Genomic DNA, 22372 nt, shown 5'->3' on the forward strand with positions numbered 1-22372 from the left:
TTCAGACTCATGCATTTTGCTAAAAGTTTGACTGTTGACTAACCTCTTTGAACTGATAATGAAAAGGAATATTTTGGTTTGTTTGCTTGCTTTTTGGCTATGGAAATACTTTAATGAATCATTTTTCTTCACAATTAAGGACAAGGAAGCGTTAGAACAGCAGCAGTTTAGTAATGTGCTGCAGATCTCTGCCCTCCAAACCAAGCTTGATGAAGCCCGTCATAGATTACCAGTGGAAGGAGATCCTAACCCTTTCCTAAAGCAAGAGCTTCAGGCGGAGCGGGAGGCCCTGCAAAGAAAGGAGAAGGAGGTACTTTTTCTAATTTTAAAGGGAACCAGACTGTGGATATGGACACCATGGGCAGCAAGTATCAGCCACTGGCTGTAGTGTCCCAGCCAGGTGTTTTTGCCGTATTTCAGAGTAAAACAAACTTTAATAGCTGCAGAGGCCGTCCTCTCTGACTAGTGTATAGCACTTTCCTGCTCCTGGCAGCTATTAAAGTATGTTTTACTCTCTAATACCACATTATTTGCGTCAAACATACCTGGCTTGGATACTACAGCCAGAGGCTGACACATGCCATGGATAAAACTTTGCCTTCTGCGGTTCTACATTGTCTTACTGCTTCACCCTGTTAGACAGGACTGGTCTTCTGAGAAACTATACCAAACCTTGCCAACAGTATAGTGGTGATTGCCTCTTTCTTATTCCCCCGTGTACTTTCTATTCAGGCTGAGAGTTTGGTTGAGCAGCTAGAACAATTTAGAGAAGAACTGATGAATAAAACGGAGGAAGTCTTCCAACTGAACATGCAGCTTGACGTCCAGCGTAAACAGTATGAGCGAGCGTTGCAGCAAGCCCAGGAGGAGTATTTGCGGTTAAAGGCGAGTCTATAGTCGGCAGTATAAATTACGTGTTATGATGTGTTTAGGTGTAACCATCTTTATTTGTTGTAACAGGATGAAGTGTCTCCCCTGCACTCCAGAAAATCTGAATATGGCGCTAGCTCTACCTTGCAACTTCCGCAGGCACTGCTTCAGGAGAAGAATCAAGAAATTGACCATTTGAATGAGCAGATCTTGCGATTACAACAAGAGGCGAGTGCTACATTGTATACCAGCCGCATGTTTATGAAATTGTATGTTTGTTTTGGAACCTTTAATGTTAACTTAAAGGTCTCTCCATCAAGATTCAGACTGTAGTCTTGATGAGTGAGCTGGAGTTCAACATTCCAAATTAATTTAAGACTCGTGTCTACATAAATAATTACAATTTCAAAGTGCTTGTAAAAACAATGAAATTTGCAGTTGACATCTTATTAGAAATCCTCACCATACTCCAGATTTTTATTTTTTTATATCTTGTTTTAAAAGGAACCTGTCACCTCATTTTTAGCTATTAAACTGGTCCCAGTGTGGAATTTGTGAAACATTGTGCATCACTAAAATGTTTTTGTAAAAGAAAAGTTCCAAATATTAGGTTTAAAAAAACAAACAAACAAACAACCCTTTATATCATCAGAAGGATTCCCTCACATACCTTTTTTTGTCAGTCATATTGTTGGTGACTTTATCTTTTCAGTCATGGCCCGAAGTCACTGCAGCCACGTACAAATACCGCGTGTGTGCACTGCTTATCTGTTCCCCCCGCTAGAGCCGCTGTAAGTCAGTGTCCCCTCGATCTGCATTCACTGTCTGAATCCATCCTTCCTCTTACAGACATAAGTTCCCTACACAATATGGATGCCGCTGCCACTCTATATAACACCACAATAGCTGTAGCTTTGGAATCGGTTGCCCCTCTCACACATACCAAAGCTCACAAAATCAACAGACAGCCCTGGCACACCAGCCTGACCAAAGAACTGAGGCGAGCTTCCAGGGATGCTGAGCGTGAGATGGAAAAGATCCCACTCCAATGAGGACTTCATCGCATTCAAACAGTCCTTCACTACTTTCAAGGCCACATTCACTGCAGCAAAACAAACCTACTTCTCATCTCTCATATCCTCCCTGTCTCACAGCCCTAAACAGTTATTCAACACCTTCAATTCTCTCCTCCGTGCCCCAGCACCTCCTCCCTTCCCACTCATCTCAGCTGCCTCTTTTTTCAAGCAGAAGATTGATAATATCAGAGACAGTTTTGGTCGACAACCCCCAGTGCCTTTCCTTCTAACTGCCCAGTCCTCCTCTCCAAAACCAAACCAACTTCTCCACCATTACAGAAGATCGACTCTCCACTTTACTCTCAAAATCACATCTCACCACCTGTGCACTTGACCCGATCCCATCCCACTTCATCTCAAACCTCACCACAGTCTTCATCCCAACCCTAACCTATCTCTTCAACCTATCACTAACAACTGGTGTTTTCCCCTCAAGCTTTAAACATGCCTCAATCACACCTATCCTCAAAAAGCCCTCTCTTGACCCATCCTCTCTATCTAGTTATTGCCCTATATCACTTCTCCCCTACGCCTCAAAACTACTGGAACAACACGTCCATCTTGAACTGTCCTCCCATCTCTTCTTGCTTCCTCTTTGACCACTTACAGTCTGGCTTCTGGCCACACCACTCCACTGAAACTGTCCGAACTAAGGTCACCAATGACCTATTAACCGCCAAGGCCAAGCGACGCTACTCTGTCCTACTCCTCCTGGACCTGTCCTCTGCCTTTGACATAGTGGACCATTCCCTATTACCACAGATCCTCTCATCTCTTGGTATCACAGACTTGTCCCTATCTTGGATCGCGTTATACCTAACAGACCGAACATTCAGCATCTCCCACTCGCACACCACCTCCTCACCGTGCCCCCCTATGTGTTGGAGTCCCGCAAGGTTCAGTCCTAGGGCCCCTGCTCTTCTCCATTTACACCTTCGACCTCAGACAGCTCATAGAATCTCACGGCTTTCAATATCACCTCTATGCTGATGACATACAGATCTACATCTCTGGACCAGATATCACCTCCCTACTAACCAGAATCCCTCAATGTCTGTCTGCTATTTCTTCCTTCTCCGCTAGATTTCTAAAACTCAATATGGACAAAACACAATTCATCATCTTTTCCCCATCTCACGCAACCCCCCCTTCCCCCCCAAAGGACCTATCCATTAAAGTAAACTGCTTCCCACTCTCTCCAGTTCACAAGCTCGCTGCCTCTGGGTTATCCTTGACACTGATCTCTCTTTCAAACCACATATCCAAACCCTTTCCACTTCCTGTCAACTTAAACTCAAAAATATTTCACGGATTTGTACATTCCTCAACCAAGAATCTGCAAAAACCCTAGTCCATGCCCTCATCTCCCGCCTTGACTACTGCAACCTCCTGCTCTGTGGCCTCCCCTCTAACACACTTGCACCCCTCCAAACTATTTCAATCTCTGCTGCCCGACTAATCCACCTGTGCCGCCTCGCCCCCCCCCCCCCCCCTGTGATAAGCAGCTCACTGTCTATGCACTTTGTACACAGAGCCTGGTGTGGACAGGGTTAGCTTTCTGAGCTCTGCGTCATTCTAAATCTAAAAGCTCTGATTGTGTCACAACGGCTGCACCCAATAACCTAAGTGATACATTGTTAGATTCGGCTTTTCGTTGTTTACATTACACTGCTCTCAGATGAGGTAGCAAAAACCAGCTGACAGATTTCATTTTATTCCAAGGCCGAGATGTCGACACAAATAATCAACCACTTCCATAACAGTCCAATATCCCTTTCAGGTGTCCAGGGTACAGCAGAATGTCAGGCACATACAGTGAGGCCTTCTCTTCGCCTTTTCCTTTAATAGCATTTTGTATTAGTACTTCCTTCAGCTCTCTTGGGCGTCTGTGTGTTCCCTATAGTGAATATTGAAGCTCTCTGATGTGTGTCCGTTGACCGACTGTCTCTCAGATTTGTGCTCCGCAGTTGTATCCGTTTAATAAACTTTCAGTAATGTTTGGCATTGAGGTGTATCATCCTAGGCTTCAAGCAAGTAAAAATCTGATTTCTTCCCTAATTCAGGCATCCTGTTCTAAATCTGCAGAAATGGAGGAATTAAGATCACTTGTTGAACTACTTCGCAGCGACCTAGAACGATTACGCAAGGACAAGGAAGAGGAAATCGAGCAGCTTCATGAAGTGATTGAAAAATTGCAAAAAGAGCTTGAACAGTTGGGTCCAAACAGACATGAAATCAGTGACAGTCAAGAAAGTCTGGATCAGCTGGGCTTTGGAGAAGTGGAAAACTTACAGCGGGAACTGAGAAAAGGAGCAAAAAAACTACAAGAAGGGCGAGAGGACACTGAACACACACGTGGGACTGAACTGGAAGCTTTACAACAAGAACTGGAAGAGAAAGTTGCTCTTCACATCACTGAAACTGAGGTCCTGGAAAGAAATTTGCACAATGTCCAGCAGTCTTACAGGCAACATGAGCAGGCTCTAGAGTCTCTGCAAGTGCAACATCGGAATCTGCAGGAGGAGAGCGAGCTTCTCTGGAGTCGTTTTTCAGAGCGAGAAGAACAAATTGCCAGCCTCTCCTCTCAGCTGCAAGAACTGCAGGATAGGTTACGGGAAAAGGATGGTTTCCTTATGGACAAAGAACTCTTAGTTCAGACCATGCAAGAGCAAAATGCAGTCGATCGAACAGAACATGAGAATCAACTGGCTCACAGTGCACTATCTCTAGAAGTTGCCAAAGTGGACCTGCAAAAACTGCAAGAAGAGACTCTTTCCCTTAAAAATGTAATATCAAAATGTTCCAATGAACAAAGGGAGCGAGAGGAGGAGTACAAGCGAGAAATACAGTATCTGAAGCAGCTTCACAGCGATTGGGAAGAGAAGGCGAAGATCCTTACTGAAGAGGTACAGACCCAAACTGAGGATGATTTCATGGAGTTGAACGCAGTACCTCAATTGGTGAGCCATTGTTTGTTTTTTGTTTGTTTTTTCTCCTAATTCTCTTTCCTTCAGTAGACTATTGTTATGCTGCTGCTCCAGTACATCTGATTTTATTTCTCAGCGTCAATGTCTGCCGGCTCAGAGCGGTCAGATTGCACCCGCCGGCGATTCTGCACTTGACATCATGTCGACAGAGCAGAGTCTTCTCTTCCACTCTGCTTTGTTGACCAGGTGTCTGTCAATGTCATGCTGATGCTCAGCCGGGAGCCAGCTGTCAAAGCGCAGGGAGCTGACTGACAATCAGCATGATCTCTTCCTTGACGCTCTGTCGACAGAGCAGCCCGGAAGAGTAAAGCCCCCGTTACACACTGCGATATCGCTGTAAAGTCACCGATTTTGTGACGTAGCAGCGATATTGCTAGCGATATCGCTGCATGTGATACTTGCCTCCGACCCGCTCCCCCGCTGCTCATCGTTGGTCGCGCGAGAAGGTCCTGGATCATTCCTTGTCGGGCGCTTCCTGTGGCACCGACGAGCGAGACGTGGTGGCGAGCGGGAGGACGCCAGGATCGCCGCATCTGACAGGTAAGTAGTGACCCCTGCGATGTCGCTGGTGAGATCTGCCTGTGTGGAAGCTCACTAGTGACCACTTAGCGATGCAACAGCGATCCATATCGTTGTCGGGATCGCTGGTGCATCGCTAAGTGTAACGGTACCCTAAGAGCTGCTCTGTTGAGAGCTGAATTGAAGTGGGGGAATTGCTGGCAAAAATGGTCCCCCATGCAAAACAGGCATGTAGTTTGCAATATACCTGCCTGTTCGTTCTTAGCCCCATACACAAAAATACGTTTTGAATAACCCCTTTAATGGAGGATGGGAGCCCCGAGAACCTCTGCATACCTCTTGGCATCCACGGCTCTTCTTTTGATTAGCTGGTCTGGCACAACGTCACGTGCATATGACTGTCACTGCAAGGCTGGCTGATCAAAAGAAGAGTCACGGATGCTGCGAGTTAGTAGATGGCGCCCGTCCAGTGGTCATAGATTACTGATTTTTTTTTTTTTTTGTTGGGCCAGGTACTGCAAATCAACTTGCACCAGCTCTAGTCAGGAGTAACTACTCGGGTAGCATCAGTGGATGACTGTACTCTTGAGTAGGAATGAAGCTGTTGGTTCGGGTCAAGTAGATCTATGGTCGTGCCGGATATTGCAGCTGTAGAATAGACATCTCCATGCACCCAACGATTACCCTATTCCAGTGTGTCCCAACTCCTGTCCTCAAGATCCACCAACAGGTCAAGTTTTCAGGCTTTCCTTGGTATTGCCCAGGTGATAATTGTATCTCCTGCACAGATAATGGTTCCATCACTTATGCCAATACCAAGGAAATCCAGAAAATATTACTTGTTGGTGGCTCTTGAGGCTAAGTTAGGGAACACTGCCCTAAGCAATACAGCAATCCAACAAGCCATTCTTAAGTTTTCAAGTCTGGATTGGATTTCATACACGAATGGATCAATTGAAAAAACAGTTTGTGAAAAGTGCAACTGTTGCATATTGATTTGATGTTAATGAATGTAATTTTCATGCATGTTTTAAATGGTATGGGTGTGTGTTTGTGTTTTTTTTTTTTTCCTTTGTGGTCATGTCTGAAAAGAGAAAAAATCTAAAATGCTATTTGGTCACAAGATTTCAAAGTCCACTTTAATGCAGAAATGTTTTCTGTTGTGTCATTTAATCATCAGGTTTCCCTTAAGAAGCAGTTGCAAACTGCAGAGAATTTGGTAAGTTTGAGAGAAGCCGATCTACTTGGTGCTCAGACTCAGCTTGCCAACATGAAGCAAGAACTAGAGGATTTACATGCCGAGTGTGAACGAAGAGAAGCTAAAGCCCAAGATGTTCTGCAGCAGCTTCAGGTGCAAACTTTAAAATATGAGACCGATTTCTAATGTAGTGAGGTTTCTTGGGGTTCTTATGTTGCAATAATTTCAAGTTACTGTGGCCCTGAAAAGACCATTATATGTTTAAAACTGGATATATTGCACATGCGATAGGTTGGCTCATCCAGCCTGTCGGCGTGAGCATTTTGGTGGTAAGACGTGTTCAGTAATATTTCGCTGCTTATCTGTGCCCACTCATCAGTAAACGGTTTCCGCTCAGTAGAAACCAGATCTTATATCATTGCTTTTCCTATTCTATAAAGTGTTATCATTATCTTTTATACAACTACTGATTTTTCATTTTTAATTTTTAAACAGAAGCGTGAGATTTGTGTGGCAGAGTTGCAGACCCATTCCCAGAAACTTGGTACTCAGGTTAAGAAATTGCAAGATGCTCTAGTGAGCCAAGAAAACATGATTGTTCTGATGTCAGGAGCTTTACCAGAAAAGAACTTGGATCTGAAGCATATGCCTGATGTGTCAAGACCAGGAAAAGCCACGAGCGTCTCCGAAAGCCTCACAGACTTGAGTACTTGGGACTCCCCTGAAATGGTTCGAAAACAAGATGAAGCCATTCACAGCTTGGGGGCATTCACACCCTTCTCTGAACTGAGTATTGCCCCAAGTGTGGAACTAATAAGATCGAAATCTACTTGTATCAAAAGACCTGAACATTGTGATCTTTTAGGATCCAGCACTCCATCTTTATCGGAAAGTAATTTCTCAGCACAGAGGACCAGTCCAGTAAGTGTACGTATATAGCTCGCGTATGCATTGTCTTGTTTTAGTAGCTGCAATGTCCAACCAAGTAATGTATAATTGAATGTTTCTTCTTCAGCTAAGAGGTGAAGGGCACACAGACTATGGTTCTTGTGATGACCTGAGAAGCTCCAGGGACGATCGGATGAGTTCTGAAAAGTCTGATGAACTGGGTAATTTCAAATTGTACCTTGCCTTTATTAATTGGTAAACCTAAATCTACCAAAACCATGAGCAGCATGAAATTGGGTCCTGCTCCCTCCTTGCAATTATATCCAGTATGTTTTACTGTGAAATACTATGGAGCCCAAGGTTGGCAAAAAAAGTAACGGAGAAGACAAGTTTCGTGTGGGGGGGGCCCCCTGGCTTTTCTATACGCCCTTCAGCTAGGTTGACAGGTCTCCCACCTATGTGACTATAGCGAGAAACCGGGGCTGGGTGACTCGTTTCCATAGCAGCCCCTATTGAAGTACATTTTTGATAATGAATACAATGAACATTAATATGAACCACTTAGTTCGCAAGGACTTGTATGTTTTTTGTTTGTTTGTAAAAACAGAATTAAAATCTGACTGTATCTTGATATCTTTCACAATAAAAAAATGATCTGATTGAGAGTACGTTTTCCCTGAAACGCAGCAGGGAAGAGTCAGGCTGTGTGCACACGCTGCGGATTAGGTGCGGATTTTGTAAAATCCGCAGGTGAAACCGCAGGTCAAAAGACCTGTGGTTTTACCTGCGGATTGCTCTGCGGTTTTACTCTGTCGCCTTATTGGGGGACACAGAACCGTGGGTGTTATGCTGCTGTCCACTAGGAGGCGACACTATGCATAATCTGAAAAAGATTAACTTTGGCTCCTCCTCTGCAGTATACACCCCTGGACGGCGTCGGCCTTCTCCAGTTTTTGCTTAGTGTTACAAGGAGGCACACCTTTTTTTCTTTTTTTCCTTTCGTCGGAACAGATGAAGAAAAGTGGGTCTCCAGCGAGACTCCCGGCATGGCTCCTTCCTTGGCCCCCTTTTTAGGGGTGCCCAGTTGAAGTAGAGATGGCGGTCCCCCATGTCGCTCCTTCCCCAGTCCCTCGGGTACTGGTCCGAAGTTGAGACCCCCCCTCCTTCCCCAACCCCCTTCAGGGTCTGGGTTGAGGTTGAGGCAAGGATGAAGACCCCCTGACGGTGACAGACGCACCCTCCCTAATCCCCCGCAGGGGGCATTAGGTTGAGACGCTGCAGGTAGGGTCGGAGTACAGACAGCATTCTGCACCAGGGACCCCAGCCCAGCTGTGGGATCCTGCTGGGGCCGGGGGAGGGTGCAGGCAGACGTGGCACCGCAGAGACAGGGCTTTCTGCGCCCCTGCCTCTGCAGCAGCAGTGGCTCCATGGTGCTCCAGGAACCCCCCACACAGGAACCGCTAGCACTGCTGCCCCCACCGCTAGCCAGTCGCCCATTCTGGGGGGGTCCGGTGCAAATCCGACCCCCTCCCGGACTACCGCGCCGCTCTGGAGCCCTCCTGGGCATCAGGCCTCTAATTTAGACCGCGGCTTCGGCCTAGCCGAAGCCGCCGCCTTTTCCCCGCCCCCCGCCCGCCCCTGGCACGCCCCCCGGATGACGAAAATGACACTGCAGTGTCATAGAAGGGGCGGATCGAGGCAGGAAGGGCGCGCTTTTACATGGCCCAGCGCGCCCTTTTCCAGCTCTCCGCCCCCTTCCCTCTCCACCTCAGAATCCGGTGGCCATCTTGCTGCACCTGGAGGAAGGCAGCACAGAGTCTCCGGGGGGCACAGGACATGGGGCTTATCAGCGCTGGACCTAAGGGGAGCACCGGTGGGGTAAGATCACAGCTGGGTCCTTGGTACTCAGCTGAGAATTCCTATAACCTATAGCGCTCTCCTACTCCTTTTTCCTCTGCGTAGATACCCCTGTAGGGTCTCTATTAATCAGCCTAGGTACTATGTCGGGCTCAAAGAAAAGAACCAGGCAAGACTGCTTTTATGCAGTCTGCACTCTCCCCAGCGGCAGCACGTATCCGCACTGCCGGGACTGTACCCAAAAAAAAAAACGGAGCAGAACCCCAAGAAGTCCCTACCAACACTTCTGCGACCGCTACTGCGCTGGAATGGGCAACTCAGATGTCGCAGTCTATGACACAGTCTATAGATAACCTGACCTCCACATTACTGCAGGCTCTGCAGGGTCATGTCTCGGCTATGAACGTTACCCAGCAAAGGGACGTCCGGTCTCATGATCAGGGCGCTTCCGACAGTTCGAGGCGTAAGCGGACCCACAGGTCGCGTTCAGCTGTGTCCTCACATAGCAATAGGTCTTCCCCCTCCAGGGAAAGACACAGTGGCCTCAGGTCACCGAGGCCGTCCCCTGATAGAGAAGGACAATGCGGATCTCCACAATGATCCCAGACTACAGGAAACCTCCGCTCTAGTTCGCCCGCTAGGGAGCTCCTTAGCGATGCGCAGGACTCAGAGGGCATATGTGACTCCAATTCAGATAACGAAACAGAGAACGCTTTGCTCCCTAGTCCCCCTAGCAATACTGCGATAGTTGAGGATATCGTATCTTCCATCCTTCGGGTGCTGGACATTTCAGATCCAACCCCGGAAGCACCAGAACACAACATTTCCTTTGAAAGTGTTCAGAAACCATCGAAGGTCTTCCCTAATCACCCGGAATTCCAAAAAATCCTTTCTAAGCATTTTTCGCAGCCTGAGAAAGAATTCGCCAATCGCAAGTATTTGGAAGCAAAATACCCCTTTCCACAGAAAGACACCAAGGATTGGACAGATCCGCCTGAAGTGGACCCTCCAGTCTCTGGGCTGGCAGCACAAACGCTTCTCTCGCTGCCGGACAGATCAACCCTCAAGGACACAGCAGACAGACAAGTCGAACGCATGGCTCGTTCAATCTTTGAAGCGGCAGGTGCCTCTTTGGCTCCCGCATTTGCTTTAGTCTGGGCAGTCAAGGCCATCATGGCTTGGGCTGCTCTATTGCAAAAGGGCCTTCAAGCTTCAAATCCTCAGATGGCGGACCAGGCGGTGCAAATTGCAGTGGTGGCAGATTACATGGTCCTTGCAGCGTTGGACTCTGCAAGAGGAATAGCGGGAATAGCATCAAACGCCATTACAATCCGGCGTATTCTCTGGCTAAGAGAATGGAAAGCGGATGCGGCCTCAAAAAAGTCCCTAACAAATCTCCCGTACTTCAGTGGCCGTCTTTTCGGTGAAAAGCTGGATACAATGATATCCAATGCTACCGGGGGCAAAAGTACTTCCCTCCCTCAACTAAGACCAAAACGCACGTTTAAAAGGCGTAATCAATCTCGTTTCCGATCCTTTCGGAATTCTTCGGGCTGGTCCGTCTCACGCCCAGCACAAAACCGTAATCATTCCCCCCGCAGGGACAACACACGGCGGCACAGAGGCCGGACAGGAACTGGCAATCAAAGGCAAGCCAGGCAAAACCTAAAGGAGGAAAACCTCAGACTTTTCCCTCGTCCTGACTCATGCCCTCTCGAAGACACCCCACTTGTTGGCGGACGACTGCTACTCTTTCAGCAAGTCTGGCTGCCTATTACAGAAGACAAGTGGGTCAAGGAAATAGTGTCTTCAGGATACAAAATCGAGTTTACTACCAGCCCACCGCACAGGTTTTTTTCCATCTGTCCCTCCAAAATCCCCGCTCAAAGCTCAGGCCTTCCGTCAAGCGGTTTCTTCCCTCCTGCGAGCAGGAGTCATAGTGCCAGTCCCAGCAGAAGAGCGCTTCCGAGGGTTCTACTCCAACCTGTCCGTGGTGCCCAAGAAGGGAGGCAGCGTCCGACCCATACTAGACCTCAAGCAACTCAACAAGTACGTTCGAGTTCGTCACTTCCGCATGGAATCCCTCCGGTCAATCGTTGCGTCTATGGAAAAAGGAGAATATCTTGCCTCCATAGACATACAGGACGCATACCTGCATATACCAATTGCTCCCTCCCATCAGAGGTTTCTCAGATTCGCAATCAACCAACACCATTATCAGTTTGTGGCCCTCCCGTTCGGTCTGGCCACGGCCCCCAGAACATTTACAAAGGTCATGGCAGCTACCATGGATGTTCTGCACTCCAGAGGCATAGTAGTCGTTCCATACCTGGACGACCTTCTCATCAAGGCCTCCACCCTCAAGGACGGCGAGGTCAACGTCTCGATCACGATCGACACTCTGACGCGCCTGGGATGGTTAGTCAATTTACAGAAGTCCTCGACTACCCCGAGTCAGTCTCTGACCTTCCTGGGGATGCTATTCGACACCTCCAAGGGTCTGGTGATCCTCCCCAGGGACAAGACACTGGCTCTCCGTCTGGGAGTTCACACACTCCTCCGCAAGTCCCCCAGATCTCTCCGGTATACCATGAGAGTACTTGGCAGGATGGCAGCAGCAATGGAGGCGGTACCATTTGCCCAGTTTCACCTCAGACCCCTTCAACTGGCCATCCTCAAGTCCTGGGACAGGAATCCGTTCTCCCTCGACAGGGAGTTCCGGTTATCAGCAAACACCAGGAGGTCCCTGCACGGGTGGCTCAAGCCAACCTCGCTTGCAAGGGGAAAATCCTTTCCGGTCAATGGAAGGTTTTGACCACCGACGCAAGCCTTATGGGTTGGGGCGCGGTGCACCTACATCACAGAGCGCAAGGCAGGTGGTCACCAAGGGAATCGACCATGCCCATCAACATCCTGGAAATTCGGGCCATCTTCCTGGCGTTGCAAGCCTTCCATCACTTGCTGGCAGACTTTCATATCAGAGTACAGTCGGACAATGCCACGGCAGTGGCATACGCGAACCATAAAGGCGGCACCCGCAGCATCCAGGCGATGACCGAAGTAAAGCGTATCCTACAGTGGGCGGAGGATGCAAGGTCGGTACTCTCCGCGGTCCACATTCCGGGCGTGGACAACTGGGAAGCCGACTATCTCAGCCGACAAGGAATGGACTCGGGGGAATGGTCTCTCCATCCCGAAGTCTTCGGTCAGATCTGTCATCGTTGGGGGACCCCGGACGTGGATCTGATGGCATCCCATCTCAATGCCAAGGTTCCCAATTTCATGGCCAGGATGCGCGATTCGCGATCGCTCGGAGCAGATGCCCTGGTTCAGGACTGGACCCAGTTCCAGCTTCTGTACATTTTTCCACCCCTCCCCCTGATCTCCAGAGTCCTGAGGAAGATCAAACAAGAGGGTGTTCCCACCATTCTGATCGCTCCAGACTGGCCCAGGCGTACATGGTACGCCGACGTCGTGCAACTCACAGCAGACGCTCCCTGGCGTCTCCCCACACGTTCCGACCTCCTGTCACAAGGCCCGTTCTTCCACCAGAACTCAGGGGCTCTCAATTTGACGGAGTGGCCATTGAGACCTGGGTTTTGACCCAAGCAGGTTTTTCACCGGACGTTGTTAAAACCATGATCAGGGCTCGAAAGCCAACTTCAGCCAGGATTTACTATCGTACCTGGAAGGTTTTTCTTCACATGGTGCGACTCTCGTGGGCAGATTCCACTTCCCTATTCTCTTCCAAAGGCCCTCGGGTTCCTTCAGTCAGGCCTGGACGCCGGGCTATCCCTGGGCTCGCTGAAGAGCCAGGTTTCAGCGCTTTCAGTGCTCTTTCAGAGGCGTATTGCTAACAAGCCGCAAGTGTAGACTTTTCTCCAAGGGGTTTCCCGATTGGTTCCCCCCTACAAACGTCCGTTGGAGACGTGGGACCTCAACCTGGTCTTGACAGCACTACAGTCACCTCCTTTTGAACCCCTTAGGGTGGTCTCACTCCGCTTTCTATCGCAGAAAGTGGTTTTCCTGGTGGCAATCACCTCGCTACGCAGGGTGTCTGAACTTTCAGCTCTTTCCTGCAGACAACCCTTCCTGGTTTTTCATCAGGACAAGGTGGTTCTCCGTACAGTACCATCCTTCCTTCCGAAGGTCGGGTCCAGCTTCCACCTCAGTGAGGAAATATCACTACCGTCTCTTTGCCCGGCTCCCGTTCATAGGGTAGAGAAGGCTCTGCATACACTTGACCTTGTCAGGGCATTGCGTGTTTACGTGTCTAGGACTGCTCCTTTCCGGAAGTCTGATTCACTTTTCCTTCTTCCAGAAGGCGTTCGCAAGGGCCTACCGGCTTCCAAAGCCACCCTTGCTAGGTGGATCAAGTCCACCATTCAAGAGGCTTACCGCCTCAACAATTCTCCTCTTCCGGCCGGTATCACGGCACACTCTACGCGGGCGGTAGGGGCCTCTTGGGCCATTCGGCATCAATCCTCAGCACATCAAGTGTGTAAGGCAGCCACTTGGACTAACCTGCACACATTTACAAAACACTACAGAGTGCATACCCAGTCCTCAGCGGATGCGAGCCTGGGTAGACGGGTCCTGCAGGCGGCAGTACTCCAAGTCTAGGGGACTGTCGGCACAATATTCGTCCACTGCTTCCCACCCAGGGACTGCTTTAGGACGTCCCACGGTTCTGTGTCCCCCAATAAGGCGACAGAGTAAAGGAGATTTTTGTGTACTCACCGTAAAATCTCTTTCTCTTAGCCTTTAATTGGGGGACACAGCTCCCACCCTGTAGCCCTTGCGGGCCGTTGTTACGGTTGGGTTCTCATATTGTTGTTTGAGCCTGTTTATAGTAGCCTTTTTTTTACAGGCATGGTTATGTTTCTGGTATATTCCTCCTAATGCTTTTGCACAAAACTGGAGAAGGCTGACGCCGTCCAGGGGTGTATACTGCAGAGGAGGAGCCAAAGTTAATCTTTTTCAGATTATGCATAGTGTCGCCTCCTAGTGGACAGCAGCATAACACCCACGGTTCTGTGTCCCCCAATTAAAGGCTAAGAGAAAGAGATTTTACGGTGAGTACACAAAAATCTCCTTTTCATCTCCTCAGTGGAGGAGATGGCAAACCGCAGCAGAATCTGCAGAAAGCGGAACCGCAGCAAAATCCGCAGCGTGTGCACACAGCCTTATGTTCAGTTTAATTTTTATTTAATAAATACACATGAAAATCAGCAACTTTGTAATAACTTATCCGAGAAATCTGCTTCTTTCTCCTCTTGGATTGATCTTTCACCCTAAATTCATGGTAAAATCTGTTTTCAGTGGAGACAGACTTTCCCATTACTGAGATAGGAGATGGCAGTGGGTGTTATTAAAATTGTAGGGGGAAAGACTAACTAGAAGCAGACAGACATTCTGCTGCAAGTTCTCCTGAAACGAGAGTTAAAGTTCTCTGTGGAACTTTGTGAACCAATTGTCATCTCTTATTTCCGTAAAATAGGAAAATCTGTATTCACTGAAGATAGATTTTACCTGTCAATTGAGAATTTTGAAAACCAATTATCGGTCCTGGAGAAGATAGAAGCGGGTTTCTCTGATATTACAAAAGTTTCTTATTACTCTGTCGCCTAATTGGGGGACACAGAACCTTGGGGGCACAGAACTTGAATCTGTCGGCGCTGGACCTAGGGGCACACCGGTGGGGTAAGCTCACAGCTGGGTTCTAATTACTCAGCTGTGAATCTATACTTCCTATAAGGCTTTCTGTGGGTTCCCTCTGCGTAGCCACCCCTGTACGATCCCTTATAGCCAGCCTCTGTGCACTATGCCGGGCTCAAGGAAGAGAACCAGGCAGGAATGTTTCTATGCATTCTGCACAGCCTGCAAAGCCACGCTCCCTAGTGGCAGCACGTATCCGCACTGCCGGGTCTGCATCCAGAACTCTGGGTCAGAACCCCAGGGAGTCCCTACTGACGCTTCAGTGTCACAGGCCACGCCGGAATGGGCAACTCAGATGTCTCAGTCTATGTCACAGTCCATAGACAACCTAACTGCTACATTGCTGCAAGCTCTGCAGAGTCGGACCCCGGCTATGGACGGTACACAGCAAACGGACAGCTTGTCTCAGGAACATGCTTCCGACTCTCGCAGACGTAAGCGGACTCACAGGTCTCGATCACCTGAGTCGCACTATAGCACAAGGTCGTCCCCCTCTAGGGAGAGACAGCGTCATTCCAGGTCTCCTGGGCAGTCCCCTGCCACAGACAGTGCAATTTACCACAGGGATCCCCCACCACAGAAGACCCCCGCCCCAGGTCGCCCTCCAGGGATCACCTTAGTGAGGCACAGGATTCGGAGGGCATCTGTGACTCCGACTCAGATAATGAAACGGTCAGGTCCGTGGTACCTTCTCCCCCTAGCAATACAGCGCTAGTTGAGGACATAATTTCTTCTATTCATCGGGTGCTAAAAATTCCAGAGTCGCCCCCGTAAGTCCCAAAACATAGGATTTGCTTCGAAAGTGTTCAAAAACCACCTAAGGTCTTCCCTAATCACGATGAGTTTGGGAAAATACTTACCAAACAGTTTGCGCAGCCTGACAAAAAATTCGCTAATCGCAAATATCTGGAAGCGAAGTACCCCTTCTCACAGGAAGACACCAAACAATGGGCAGATCCACCTGAAGTGGACCCTCCGGTTTCTAGGCTAGCAGCGCAGACTTTACTCTCTCTGCCGGATAGCTCAACCCTCAGGGACGCAGCAGACCGGCAAGTAGAACGCATGGCTCGTTCTATTTTCGAAGCGGCAGGCGCCTCTCTGGGCCCTGCGTTTGCTTCAGTTTGGGCAGCCAAGGCCATCCTAGCTTGGGCCAAAAGACTACAGGAGGGTCTTCAGGCTTCAAATCCTGAACTCTCGGACCAAGCGGTCCAGATGGCAGTGGTAGCAGACTACATGATTCATGCAGCCCTGGATTCCGCCAGAGGTGTAGCGGGAATAGCATCAAACGCCATCACGATCCGACGCATCCTCTGGCTGCGAGAATGGAAAGCGGATGCGGCCTCAAAGAAGTCCCTCACGCGACTTCCGTATTCTACTGGTAGACTTTTCGGCGAAAAGTTGGACACCATGATAGCCAATGCCACCGGGGGTAAGAGTACCTCTCTCCCTCAACTAAAACCGAAACGCACGTTCAAACGAAGAAACCAGACGCGATTCCGATCCTTTCGGAATTCCTCGGGCTGGTCCGTTTCGCGCCCAGTGCAAAACCGCAACCGTTCTCCACGCAGAGACAACCCACGGACGCAGCAGCGACCGGACAGGGCTTGGCAGTCGAAAGCAGGCCAAGCGAAACCCAAGGGAGGAAAACCTCAGAACTTCACTTCATCATGACTCGAGACCTCCGGAAGACACCCCACCAGTAGGCGGCCGACTTTTACTCTTTCAGCAAGTCTGTCTGCCTATTACAGAAGACAGGTGGGTCAGGGAAATAGTGTCTTCCGGATACAAGATAGAGTTCACTTCCGTTCCACCGAACCGGTTCTTCCTTTCTGTTCCTCCAACACCACCAGAAAAGGCTCGTGTTTTCCACCAAGCGGTTTCCTCTCTCCTTCAATCAGGAGTTGTGGTGCCGGTTCCCGCGAATGAGAGATTCCGAGGATTCTACTCAAATTTGTTTGTAGTCCCCAAGAAAGGAGGCGGCGTCCGACCCATACTGGACCTAAAACAGCTCAACAATTACGTACGGGTCCGTCATTTCCGCATGGAGTCCCTCCGGTCCATCGTTGCATCCATGGAGCAGGGAGAATTCCTCGCCTCCATAGACATACAGGATGCGTATCTCCACATACCAATTGCTCCCGCCCACCAAAGGTTTCTCAGGTTCGCGGTCAACCAAAACCACTACCAGTTTGTCGCCCTTCCGTTCGGACTCGCCACGGCTCCAAGAACGTTCACCAAAGTCATGGCGGCCACCATGGACGTCCTGCACTCAAGAGGCATTCTAGTCGTCCCGTACCTGGACGACCTCCTCGTCAAGTCTCCCACTTTCAAAGACTGCGAGGTCAGTGTCTCAATCACTCTAGACACTCTGAGTCGCCTGGGATGGCTAGTCAACCTACAGAAATCGTCGACCATCCCAACTCGGACTCTAACATTCCTGGGAATGGTATTCGACACCACCAGGGGCCTGGTGCTCCTTCCCAAGGACAAGACACTGGCCATCCGTCTGGGAGTTCGCACACTCCTTCGCAGTCCTCCTCGATCTCTCCGGTATGCCATGAGAATCCTCAGCAGGATGGCAGCAGCAATAGAGGCAGTGCCATTTGCCCAGTTTCACCTCAGGGTCCTTCAGCTAGCCATACTCAGATCTTGGGACAGGAACCCCTTCTCCCTCGACAGGGAGTTCAGGTTGACGTCATCGACCAGGAGGTCCCTGCACTGGTGGCTCAAACCAACCTCGCTTACACGAGGGAAGCCATTCCTCTCAGGACAATGGAAGATCCTGACTACCGATGCAAGCCTGACAGGCTGGGGGGCGGTACACCTACATCACAGGGCACAGGGCAAGTGGTCACCGAGGGAAGTGACATTGCCCATCAATGTTCTGGAAATCAGGGCCATTCTCTTGGCACTGAGAGCCTTTCATCACTTGCTTGCAGCCTCGCACATACGGATACAGTCGGACAATGCCACGGCTGTGGCATACGTGAATCACCAAGGCGGGACCCGCAGCGCCCAGGCAATGAGAGAAGTGGCTCATATCCTCCGCTGGGCGGAAGACACAAGGTCGGTTCTTTCTGCGGTACACATTCCGGGTGTAGAAAACTGGGAAGCCGACTTCCTCAGCAGGCAAGGAATGGACTCGGGGGAGTGGTCTCTCCATCCCGAGATTTTTTACCAGATCTGTCAACGATGGGGAACCCCGGATGTGGACCTAATGGCATCCCATCTCAATGCCAAGGTTCCCAATTTCATGGCCAGGACACACGACCCGTGGTCGCTCGGAGCGGATGCCCTGGTCCAGGACTGGTCCCAGTTCCGACTCCTGTACATTTTTCCACCCCTCCCCCTAATAGCCAGGGTCGTGAGGAAGGTCAAGCAAGAGGGAGTTCCGACCATCCTCATCGCGCCAGACTGGCCCAGACGTACTTGGTACGCCGACATCGTCCAACTTACGGCAGACGCCCCCTGGCGTCTACCCGACCGCCACGACCTTCTGTCTCAAGGTCCGTTCTTCCACCAGAATTCAGGGGCCCTCAATTTGACGGCATGGCCCTTGAAACCTGGATTCTAACCCAGTCTGGTTTTTCACCGGCAGTCATTGCAATTATGATCAGGGCAAGGAAGCCTGCCTCTGCCAAGCTCTATTATCGTACCTGGAGAGCCTTCTTTTCTTGGTGCGAATCTCATGGACAAGTCCCACTCCCTTATTACCTCCCGAAGGTACTAGGTTTTCTTCAATCGGGCCTAGATGCCAAGCTATCCTTAAGTTTTCATGTGTGCTATTGAATTATGAAAAAGAATTGACAACTTCTATACTTCAGCCCACAGTGGGCTTTGCTGCTGCCTCTCAGTGGCTACATCGATGCTGTTGGCAAATGGGGTTATTAATCACTCCATGGATATGACTACAGTTCACAGGATGGTACCCCTGGGCAACATCTTTAATTGACAGCTAGGATGGTTGATTTACATGTCCCCCTTATCAAGCAATCCTACAATACTTGGAAAAATGCATCAATGCTGAAAATAGGTTTGTTTTTAGATTACAGATCTGAACTTGGCACCAAGTGCGAACTAAATTATATGGAGAACCTGACTGATATTAAACAAATGATGGACACCACTGGGCTATCTCCACAAATGCAGGTAAACCTTCGTTAAAACTGTTCTTTATGCCGGTCTAAATGGTTGTCCCCTTTCAGAAAAGCTGTTAGTAGTGTAAAAAAAATAAAATAACACAAATTGAACTTGACTTGCCCTCCCTGGGTTCATTGCTGAGTCTCTGCTGCTGCCGACTTGTTTGCAGTGATGATAGCTGAGCTTCGTAGTTCTGAGTGGCTCATGCAGTCTGCATTGGAGTTGCTGAACTCTGTAGTCTGCAACGCTGTCTATCATTTCATTGTTTGTTTTTTGTATCTCAGCCGTCAGTGGACAACCCCCTAAATGCTTTAAAAATGTTTTATATTCTGATATAACCTGCACTAGTATTCTTTTTGTATCTGTGCAGAGAATGTTAAATATGGTGCACGAGGAAAGCTGCAAAATCCTTGAGTTGTCTGAACGTCCCCTGGTTAAGTCCACCACTCCAGACAGGTCTGCCCTTGCAATTAAGATAGATACTTGGCAAAAGGAGAAACAAAGTTTGCAAGAAACCATCCAGTTGCTGAGTTCAGCTTTAGCCCAGGCTGCTGACAAAGGAGAGAAGGTACAGGTGTTTAGAATGTTACAATATGTGACTTTCAATGCATTCTGTATGTTACTTTTACCTCTCTTTCTCTCTAAAATATATGTATATATATATTGCCCCATTGTTCATATTAATCTGCTGTAGTAGTCGTCTACAAAGGCGATGCATCCGTAAATATAGGTTGGTTTTTTTATATATATTTTTTTGTTTTGTTTTTTCACTTTAATACTAGGAAAGTACAACCTTAGACTGGAGACGGGACCTGCTACAGAGCGTTCAGGCACTATTGGAAAGTGAGAGAGAATATCTGAGATCGGAACTTCAATCTGATATTCGCAATGGCTCAGGAGACAAAAATTTACTTTCAGAAAAAGTGGAGCGTCTGATAAAGGAACAGGTTGGCAAATACTAGAAATGCCTTTCTTTTGATGGGCTTGCAGAATGTTAATTATATTCCTTTAGAGTGAAGTGTCCCTATTGTCTTACCGGGATCCTGCCACTGGATTCATGCGGACCGAGTCTTGAGGAACATGAATCGGAGCCTGGTTGCCCGAGGCCTTACTAGTCTGGTGCAGTCCTCATCCAATCTCTCTCCACCCCACTCCAGTATTTTGACAGATTTCTCTATGCACACACAAGAGAGACCTATCAATCACCTGTAATGGGGCGGAGAGAAGCCAGCTGGGGATGTCCTAGAGCTAGACGGGTTTCCCTATAGATGCCGGCCAACTTCGGAAACAGAAGTTTCAGAGTAAAATATACACGGCTGTACTTGCGTACCCAGGCTCTGATATGTGATGCCTGTGGTTTGGTAAGCATGAATTTAATAACCCGATAGCCTTAGTAGTTACTACTTTTCTATCATGTCATACCTATAAGTGGGGATCTGGCAATTGATATGATAAAAAAAAAAAAAAGTTCAACAGCGTGCTGCTCAGATGGCCAAGGTGCAGCCGCCAGCATGATTTGCGTACAGAAAACCTGTGAACCTGTACACACAGCCCATGTTAAACTGCTGTGGTGTTTTACTCTGTCGCCTAATTGGGGGACACAGAACCTTGGGTGTTATGCTGCTGTCCACTAGGAGGCGACACTATGCATAATCTGAAAAAAATTAACTTTGGCTCCTCCTCTGCAGTATACACCCCTGGACGGCGTCAGCCTTCTCCAGTTTTTGCTTAGTGTCGCAAGGAGGCACACCTTTTTTTCTTCCGTTTTTTCCTTTTTTCGTCCGGAAATACAGATGAAGAAAAGTGGGTCTCCAGCGAGACTCCCGGCATGGCTCCCTCCTCGGTCCCCTATTAGGGGTACCCGGTTGAGGTCGAGGTGGTTTTTCCCCATGTTGCTCCCTCCCCAGTCCCTCGGGTCCTGGTTCGAGGTCGAGACCCCCCCTCCTTCCCCAACCCCTTTAAGGGGTCTGGGTTGAGGCGAGGATGAAGACCCCCTGACGGTGACAGACGCACCCTCCCTAATCCCCCGCAGGGGGCATTAGGTTGAGACGCCTCAGGTAGGGTCGGAGATCAGGCAGCATTTTGCAGCTTCCAGGGACCCCAGGCTGGCTGAGGGATCCTGTTGGGGCCAGGGGAGGGTGCGGACTGGATGGCACAGCAGAGACAGGGGTTTTCTGCATCCCTGTCTCTACAACAGCAGCGGCTCCATAGCGCTTCAGGGGCACCCCATACAAAAACCGCTGCCCCTGCTACCCCCACCGCTATCCAGTCGACCATTCTGGGGGGGTCTGGTACAAATCCGCCCCCCCCCCCCCCCGGACTACCGCGCCGCTCTGGAGCCCTCCTGGGCATCAGGCTTCTAATTTAGGCCGCGGCTTCGGCCTAGCTGAAGCCGCCGCCTTTTCCCCGCCTCCCGGCCCGCCCCCCGGATGACCAAAATGACACGCAGGAGTGTCATAGAAGGGGCGGATTGAAGCAGAAAGGGCGCGTTTTTACACAGCCCAGCGCGCCCTTTTCAGCTCTCCGCCCCCTCCTCCCTCTCCTCAGAGCCCCGGTGGCCATTTTTTTCTGGATGAGATCCAGGAGAGGAGCATCACAGCGGTCTCCGGGGGGCACAGAACTTGGATCTGTCGGCGCTGGACCTAGAGGCACACCGGTGGGGTAAGCTCACAGCTGGGTTCTCATACTCAGCTGTGAATCTATACTTCATATAAGGCTTTCTGTGGGTTCCCTCTGCGTAGCCACCCCTGTACGATCCCATATAGCCAGCCTCTGTGCACTATGCCGGGCTCAAGGAAGAGAACCAGGCAGGAATGTTTCTATGCATTCTGCACAGCCTGCAAAGCCACGCTCCCTAGTGGCAGCACGTATCCGCACTGCCGAGACTGCATCCAGAACTCCGGGTCAGAACCCCAGGGAGTCCCTACTGACGCTTCAGTGTCACAGGCCACGCCGGAATGGGCAACTCAGATGTCTCTGTCTATGTCACAGTCCATAGACAACCTAACTGCTACATTACTGCAAGCTCTGCAGAGTCGGGCCCCGGCTATGGACGGTACACAGCAAACGGACAGCTTGTCTCAGGAACATGCTGCTTTCGACTCTCACAGACGTAAGCG

General features: G+C 49.5%; 1 protein-coding gene across 3 annotated transcripts in view; it reads left to right on the plus strand.

Annotated features, from left to right (window-relative positions):
* Positions 1-22372, plus strand: part of PCNT (pericentrin) — a 238201-nt gene that overhangs the window by 134082 nt on the left and 81747 nt on the right. For 2 of the 3 annotated variants that reach the window (XM_073577532.1, XM_073577534.1), the window contains 10 exons: positions 140-310; positions 733-885; positions 961-1098; positions 4010-4906; positions 6633-6803; positions 7146-7577; positions 7666-7759; positions 19159-19262; positions 19624-19821; positions 20036-20200. In XM_073577532.1, coding sequence (XP_073433633.1) covers positions 140-310; positions 733-885; positions 961-1098; positions 4010-4906; positions 6633-6803; positions 7146-7577; positions 7666-7759; positions 19159-19262; positions 19624-19821; positions 20036-20200 — 2523 coding nt within the window. The remainder of the gene's footprint in view (positions 1-139; positions 311-732; positions 886-960; positions 1099-4009; positions 4907-6632; positions 6804-7145; positions 7578-7665; positions 7760-19158; positions 19263-19623; positions 19822-20035; positions 20201-22372) is intronic. The other variant, XM_073577533.1, reaches the window with a different exon arrangement.

The sequence above is a fragment of the Dendrobates tinctorius genome, unplaced genomic scaffold, assembly GCF_039654945.1.
Source record: "Dendrobates tinctorius isolate UK_male_01 unplaced genomic scaffold, ASM3965494v1 ptg000056l, whole genome shotgun sequence".
NCBI classification, from domain to species: Eukaryota; Metazoa; Chordata; class Amphibia; order Anura; family Dendrobatidae; genus Dendrobates; species Dendrobates tinctorius.